General features: G+C 36.0%; 2 protein-coding genes across 2 annotated transcripts; both read right to left on the bottom strand.

Annotated features, from left to right (window-relative positions):
- Window positions 1-759: 759 nt before the first annotated feature.
- Window positions 760-2,438, bottom strand: LOC108226617 (acetylajmalan esterase). Its single transcript, XM_017401606.2, has 5 exons — window positions 1,992-2,438; window positions 1,678-1,878; window positions 1,437-1,591; window positions 1,078-1,351; window positions 760-990 (listed from the first exon to the last, which is right to left on the bottom strand). Exons 1-5 carry the CDS (start codon window positions 2,314-2,316, stop codon window positions 773-775), a joined length of 1,173 nt encoding a protein of 390 aa, XP_017257095.2. The 5' UTR covers window positions 2,317-2,438; the 3' UTR covers window positions 760-772.
- Window positions 2,439-2,904: 466 nt separating this feature from the next.
- Window positions 2,905-6,176, bottom strand: LOC108226618 (acetylajmalan esterase). Its single transcript, XM_017401607.2, has 5 exons — window positions 5,731-6,176; window positions 5,310-5,510; window positions 5,066-5,220; window positions 4,707-4,980; window positions 2,905-4,507 (listed from the first exon to the last, which is right to left on the bottom strand). The coding sequence occupies exons 1-5, from the start codon at window positions 6,023-6,025 to the stop codon at window positions 4,287-4,289; spliced, it is 1,146 nt and encodes a 381-aa protein (XP_017257096.1). The 5' UTR covers window positions 6,026-6,176; the 3' UTR covers window positions 2,905-4,286.
- Between the last annotated feature and the right edge of the window lie 2,451 nt (window positions 6,177-8,627).

Consider the following 8,627-nt stretch of genomic DNA (forward strand, 5'->3'; position numbering starts at 1 on the left):
TTTCACAACCAACCAAATGTCTTGAGGCCAACGCAGTATATATGACACAACCAACCATACCTCTTGTATAACATGTCTTGTAGTGGTAGTGATGTACCGCACTCATTAACTAGCTTGATACTTGCCCTTATGGAATACTTCACTAAAAATAATGTAATCATGATCTTGATAATGCTACATCAAGCACAATTTAATGTCAATTTCTGATTAATACTTCCCAGTAGATCCAAATCTTCTAATTAGGTTCCAAGCCAATATATAACAATTGTCAAGAATTAAATGGTGCTGTTTCCACATGATTGGCAGTGTACTCAGATATCTGGAATATGTTTATTCTACTGATTCCGCTTATTCTTCTTTCTTCTTAACTAACATATATTGACGATTTATGATAACCTCTTGTAATGAAGAGGTTATTTTTGATATTCTTTTACAGAAACATTCAGTTGAAGGACTGTCAGCTCTGCAGAAGGCAAATACTTAAGATTTTGTCTTCATTTCGCCCAAAAAGAATGAGGCGACTGATCAAAATGTTGAACCGTTGGATGAAAAGTTCATGAAATCTAACTGAACGATCTATCACTTTTGGTAGAGATGAAAGTTTATAATTTATTGGAGGAATAATGATAAAAAAAAAAAAAAAAACTTCAAATATGTTCAAGGAGTTATCAAATGTATTTTAAGTTGAATTTTTTGTTTATTACTCATCATCTCCTCTTTGTAGACATGTCTGCCTTGGGGGGGGGGGGGGGGGGGGGGGGGGGGGGTTTCACTATTTTTTACAATCAATCATTAAGAGAAACTTTGCTACAACCCACGTGGCAATAAGGTTGTTGGCCTTCTGTGTCAAATGAACTCCATCCCAACTAATATGTCGATCAGGATCTGGACAGACTGGAACACTTGAGATCCCACACCGTTGGTTTGAGTTCAGATTATATTTACCACCTGTTCCACAACAGGCTTTTAAAGTAGATTCTGCATCAAGTCCTGGCAACAGATGATATTTGTGCATCAGATAATACAAATGAGAAGCCAATCAAAGACGGTTTATCCATGATAAGAAGGAAAGTATACCTATATGTGGTGCATTATTTAGAAGCCATTCAAAGGCGTTGTAGTAATCACCATACACAATCTTGGTGTGGGGCTTTCGTGTTTGCAATGTGCTTATAGCGTGCTGTAGATAGTTGTTGTGAGCTTCAGCAAGATCGTTCAAAGATGTTAAACATTTATGTTTATCATAAGCTGTTGAGCTGTTACTTGGGAACGCTGTCAAATATATAGGAAAACAGCCTAGTGGATATTGTCCGGGAACAATTATTCGCTCAGCTCCAGCGCTAATAACATTCTGAAACTCAAGAGTTGTATTAACATTAAGAAAGGAAGCAGGCAAATTAATGTTCAAACGTAGCATTAGAGTCGAAACAACTTACTCTTACTGCACGCATAATGGCTCGAACAACTTGAGGCATCAGTTTGCTTTTTATCTCTTTTACAGTTTTTCCTTGAAATAACGCATTAGTATAATCATTAGTTCCTGCTTCTCCAACTACAAATAAAGATTTTACATGTCTCCAAGGGCTGCAATCTGCGACAAAATATATAGCAATACTGATATGAAATAATAAATTTGATTACACAATGCTTGATCAAATACATTATTAAAAAACTTACAAGTATTTGAGCTGCAGTTTGAAACAAAAAATTTAGACATCCAATTGATTTGTACATTAAGAGAACTCCTGGTACCAGAAACGTTAGCATTTTCCTTTACTGGAAGCGATGTAGAACCACCGACAGCAAAGTTTGCACCATGGCGAAAGTTTGCCTTGGAATCCAGATACGGATTAAGAAAGGGGATACCTATTGCTGAAGCTGTTTGATGAAGAACAGATGTGGGCTTATATAGGAGTACATGAAACATTTTACCAATATAACGAGTAATGAAACCGTATCAGAAGAAAATACAGAGGTCAGGGAAGTTGTACCAATGTAATCAATCATAAGTAGTCCATCCGAACAACGGCCAGTAGGCTTTCCAAAAAAGCTCTGGCCATAAGGAGGCAAATTGCACTGGTCTAATGCATCTTCAATCCTACGATTTCCAGTGTCTGCTTTGGAGCCTCCAAATTGATATATCTTACTGATGTTACAAATCTTTATCATACCAATATCGGGTAATGTCTTGCCAAACGAATGAGCTGCTTGAGCTTGAAGGAGATATAGCATGGCACATAAGATTATCAGAATTTGAAATACACTAACTTTGGAAGAAGCCATTTTTACTTCTGAAATAAAAGCCTCAAAGGGCATTAACTTATAAGTAGAATATCAGGATGATGAAAGTTATCAAGATGAAGTGCATGTGTGGACTCTGCATTTCTTTCTACAATGTGCAAATATTCCAGATCTCAGTACAACGTTGTTCATTCGTATTCCACACAGGCTAATGCCTAAATGGGAACACGAAATTTCTAACAGCATATACTACTTCCTGATGTGGAGACTAAGGCACTATCACAATTAACAACCATACATCTTATATAGGTGGTCCTGACTCTGTAGGGGCACTAATATACCTTATTTAACAACTAGCTCGACACTTGACCTTATTCCCAAAATTAACGCGACCACCTTATGATGCTGCATAAAAACGCAACCACCTACGACGCTGCATTCAGTAAAATTCAAATGCTGGATTCGAATCGATAGTTCTGCAGTTTTAGGAATGTACTTAATAATCAACGTAAGTATGGAGGTGCCCTTTTAAAACCTCAGCCTTTTGGCAAATTAATTTTGCCAGAGGCTGGAACCCATGTGCCATTGTTTTATTGGCTACAACTAAATGAAAAATAATGTACCCTGCATTCATAATGTCACCAATTAAAACATTTCAAATCGATATGTCATCAAGGCCAGGGAACAAAATAATCTCAAACTGCATTACTCGTATGTTTCCTTTCCTCTGTTCTGTTAGTTTTTTCTGATAAACAAGAGTCAGTTGATAAAATTGATGAACTTCTTGAAAAGTTTACAAATGCCTTTTCACTAAGAACAGAATCATGTTATTGGCTTGTGCGGTGCAGGGGTTGTTGGGTGCAGAGCACAGAACATGAAGAGCCCATGCTAAGCCTAATCTAGACATCTATAAGCCTTTCAGGTAGCTTAGTGTAACGAATCTCTTATCATTTTCTGTGGCTTGGAATCTAGATTGTTGCTTCTCAACAATGTTAAACCAAATGTAAACTGATGTATGATTTACCAGAGAAGCGGAACTTGAAGCTTTTTTATCACCTCACCAGAGAACTCCATTCATATTGGATTTATACCAGTCAGTGATGCAATGGGCAATGTAGTAGAGGGAAGGTATTTCTTACATGTATTAGACCTTGGAAGTTGAAATAGAACATAGACATCAATGGCCTCCTTTGGTGAGAACATTAGCATCATAGAGAACATCAGGTGCAAGATATCATAGTTGAAGCTAAATTCCTTGGAATTTCGGTTCAATTCTGCAGGATAGATGAGTCCGTAACAATACCACCATCAAAAAGCAAAGAGAATCACAAACACAAAGTATGGGAACCTTTAGTTGTAAGTGGTATAATGTATGTATTTACACAAGTATGTCAAAGACACTCTCTCAAGATAATCCTTCAAATGAACAATAAACTAGAACCAACCTTTTGACAGTTGTGGAACAAAATGCAAACCTTAATGGATCATTCTTTCTGGGAAGATTCCTCAAATCCATCCGCCTACTATTCAGCTGTTTTTGATTCATTTGGGTTGAATATTCCTCGAAATAGCATCAAAAGGATGAATATTGACAAGCCAGAGCAAACAACATTGTGGTCTGAGAGAATGCAGATAGATTCGAGAGGAACGGAAGGCAAGATTAATCTTAGCAACTAAGCCAAGCTGGTTCTCAGTGTTTACAATTTAAATGTGACAACCAAACAAGATATGCAGTTCTTTCTAAGAGCAAATGATAAACTCTGGCTAGTAAATTCATATATGTTCTGTTAGTTGTTACATTGTGATTTGGATATAGCAGGCTTATATACCTTTGGATTTTAATACTCAACTATCTAGTATCTCAACTTTATTGTTTTAACATTTTGCCACCATACAATATTTTCCCCTCAAGAAATTCTGCAAAGGATAAACTAACAATATAATTGAACTCTTAATATATTCAAGTGGTTTTCTAATGTATTTTAATTTGAAATTTTTGATTATTACCCATCCTATCGCCATCCTAGCCATGTCTGCTTTCGGTTTTAATATATCTTACAATCAATCTTTGGTATAAAATCTGCTACAAGCCATGAGGCGATAAGGCGGTTTGCCTTCTGTGTCAAATGAAGTCCATCCCAACTAATATGTTGATCAGGATCCGCGCAGACTGGAACGTTGAGGCTCCCACACCTTTGGGTCGAGTTCTGATTATATTTGCCACCTGTTCCACAACAGGCTTCTAAAGTAGATTCCGCATCAAGTCCTGGCAATAGATAATACTTTCGTATCAGATAATATTGATGAATATTGTATTTACATATGAATAGTTACCTACAAGAAAAGAATGAATATCATCACAACAGACCTATGCAGTTGATATTTGCACAGATCATTGAAACAGAACATATCCAAAAGTAAATTTATGTGATGGTTTACCAATGCTATACGAAAAATATGGATACCTATATATGGTGCATTGTGCAGAAGCCATTCAAAGGCATTGTAGTAATCGGCATACACAATCTTAATGTTGGGTTTTCGTTTTTGCATTGCACTTATAGCATGCTGTAGATACTTGTTGTGAGCTGCTGCAAGAATGTTCAGCGCTTTCAAGCATTCATGTTTATCATAATCTGTTGTGCTGTTACTTTGAAATGCTGCCAAATAAACTGGGAAACAGCCTAGTGGATATTGTCCCGGGACAACTATTCGCGCAGCTCCAGCCCTGATAACTTTCTGAAATTCAAAGTAGCCGAGTCATTAACATTAAAAAGGAAGCAGAAAATTTGTTGTTCCAAAATTATCAGTCCAAACAACTTACTTTTACTGCATGCATAATAGATTGAACAATTTGAGGCATCAATTCGCCTTTGATCTCTTTTATTGTTTTTCCTTGAAATAATGCAGAATTATAATCATTATTTCCTGCCTCCCCAACTATAAATAAATTTTTCGAGTGTCTTTCAAGGCTGCAATCTGTGACAACATATATATAGCAGAATCAATTTAAAATGACAATTTGATTATGCAATGTTTGGTCAAGTATATTAACAGAAAAAACTCACAAGTATGAGAACTGCACTGCGAAACAAGAAATTCGGACATCCAATCAACTTGTACATCAAGAGAACTCCTGGTTGCAGAAACTAAAGCATTTTTCTTTACTGGCAATGCTGTAGAACCACCAACCGCAAAGTTCACACCATGGCTAAAGTTTGCCTTGGAATTCAGATACGGATTGAGAAAGGGGATACCGGCTGCTGATCCTGCATGATGAAGAACAATATTATACCTACTTTCTAGCTAAATCAAGTGTTAAGAGGTAGAAATAAAATATGAAGTATTACATAGAATTTTTATATTTTACTCATCAGATCCTAATCAGTAAATAGATATGGCTGACACTGTAGTATATGAAACCATTTTACCAATATTAAAATCATGAAACCATATCAGAAGAAATCAAAGAGGTGAAAGAATTTGTACCGATGTAATCAATCATGAGTAGTCCATCAGAGCAACGTCCGGTAGGCTCACGTAGAAAGCTCTGACCATAAGGAGGCAAATTGCACAGGTCTAAAGGATTTTCTATCCTACGATTTCCAGTGTCTGATTTGGAGGCTCCAAACTGATATATTTTATCGATGTTACAACTCTTAAGTAAACCAATATCGGGTAATGTCCTACCAAAGGAAGAAGCTGATTGAGCTTGACGGAGATATAACAAGGAACATAAGCTTATCAGAAGCTGAAATAGACCATCTCTGGAAGAAAAAGCCATTTTTTACTTCTGTAACTTGTATATAGAATCTCAAGATGAAGAATGTTATCAATTTTAGCTTATAAAAATAATAGATGATATGACTTAGTAAATATATTAATGGTTTTGTGAAAGACTCCCAGAGGCCTTCTCTTGAACTCATGTATATTAAATTTATAATAATACAATATAGAGGTCATGGTGTGTGATCTTTCTAACATGGTATCAAAACTTGATCTAGGGAGCTCGAGTTTGATTCCCTTCTGCGACCAATATTCTCAATAATCAAATTGCACTAGAGTGGACTTAAAACGGAAAAGAGCCACTTAATGATTAAAAAAATTCAGAAGTATGGTGGACCCAAAAAGATATAGAGCAACCAAGCTATTTACTCTAAAACCAAAGGGGATGGTTGTTATGTCCTTTAAAATCTCATGGATTTAAATCCATCAATTTTTCAATATTATCAGATTTTAAAGTATTTTAATGTGTTTCTTAAAATCCAAATTACATACCAAAAATTTTACAAGAATCAAGATTGAATACACCCCACTAAGGCACTATAAGAAGCATGCATCTTGTATAGTTTGTCCTGCTCTTGTAGTGGTTGTGATGTACCACATTCATCAGCTAGCTTAATATGGTTGGCTGTCCTAGCTGTGAATTTCGAATCTTTTAAGATGACCCATCTTTTTACCCTTATTTACTACTTAATAAAAGAATCCAATCAGTTTATTAATGCTGCATTTCGTAAAAATTTAAATGCCGAATTCTGGAAAATAGTTCATAGTATTGTAGTATGGTAAAGTTTGCAAATTTTACACAGTCTGAGTAGTGTATTGTAGAAGATCAACATAAGTATGGTGAAATTCGAAATTTGGCGTGGTCTGAAACATGCTCCCAGAGCTTGCTTTAGAGTATATCTTATTGTGATCGATAGATTTGGATTACATCAGTCACCCTAAATAGGTGAAATCCTCAAGGCAAGGCGATGTCGCACTTTCTAATTAGTATACTGATAATTTTAACACTACAACTGCTTACCATCAATGGACATGCCTCTCAAATATTTATTGTTTTGGCATTTTATTGATCAGGCATATGGTGCTGCAGGCCTCGAAAGTGACTTGCTATGAGATATTGAGAAGAAATTGTAGTGCAATATACTTGTTATGACTGATAATAGGATTTCAGTGGCTAAAATATTTTGGCCGGCTGTGCATCAGACTGGAGGACTAGTCCTCTAGCTGTATTGGACCGGTGTATAACTAGGAAGCGCAGGGACCAGGGTAATATGTTCCAGTCTTTAGGATGCTCACCAGGAACATTTGCTCAGCGTTGGTATACTTTCAGTTCACCATGATGAAAAGGCCATAGGTCATTTAAGCGCTTGGCTCTAGGCTAAGCAAGTCTTTTTCTAACATGTGGCTCAAATGTCGCTTTATGGATTTGGCACATGACTGCAGAACTTGTTTCTGAAGAACTGGGGCAATGACTTGCTATGAGGTATCGACAGTGAATTGAAATACTATATTTTTATATTGAATGGTAACAAATCTTTAGGGCATAGCTGAATTGTCTCAGAGGGTTAGGCATCAGGTTGATTGGCCCAATGCTTCTACTGAGCTTGGAAATTGCTCAGCTCTTGTCATATGAACCAAATGTTTGTTGCATCAGGAAGGAAAACGCTAATATTTGCGCATAAGTTACACCTGCAAAGGGTAGATATATTTCAAATAAAAAGACATATCAAATCATAATTAGGAAGATACATCAAGTACTTCCTGCTATATTTATGCATCGAGTACTCCACTGACAACAAAGACAGAGCGACGAGCATGGCAATGACTCCCAAAGAACACTCACATATTTTCCTCCAAAATTTTAGACAGTAAGTACATTAGTAATCACTTAGAAGTTGCTGTACAGCGACACTGATGACTCGATCACACGTAAAACAGGCCTGTAGTTTCTTGTTCACAACATTGCCCTCTTGTCTGATTTTGTAACCTGTGATCCATCTGTTATTGGCTTTGAATGTTGTACAAGGACATGTTGGATATGGATTGATATCTCAGCTTTATTGAAAGCTAATTCTAGTGCATGACAATGCAGGGAACCATTTCCTTTGTCTTTTCACAGTATTTCAAACAGAAGATCACAGAATTACACTAGTAGTTTATGATGATATTCAGTCCTTCAGTAAGCATTACTCAATTGTTTATGGTTATGCGAAATCGAAATTGAAAATAATAAATCTGAACTCATCGAAATTTGAGGATATCATTATATCTTAAAGTATATTTTGAAACGCAAACTATATACAATAATATAGGATTTCAAACATATTACGAAAACAATCCGATTAACATGATAGTTATATATTTATCATTATCGATTTTCGACTAAACATAGATTTTAGAAATGAATATTATTTTATCCCGACTCCGATATCTCAATATCCCGATATTCTTATTATTTTAGGTCAAAAAAATCATATTTTGATGAATATCAGACGGCAAAATGATACACATTTTGATAATTGAAAATCGATGTCTCCGATATTTTCCCGAGTGTTCCAAATCGAAAATCATTATCTCCAACATTTCCCCGAAAGTTCCCG

The sequence above is a fragment of the Daucus carota genome, chromosome 6, assembly GCF_001625215.2.
Source record: "Daucus carota subsp. sativus chromosome 6, DH1 v3.0, whole genome shotgun sequence".
Taxonomy (NCBI): domain Eukaryota; kingdom Viridiplantae; phylum Streptophyta; class Magnoliopsida; order Apiales; family Apiaceae; genus Daucus; species Daucus carota.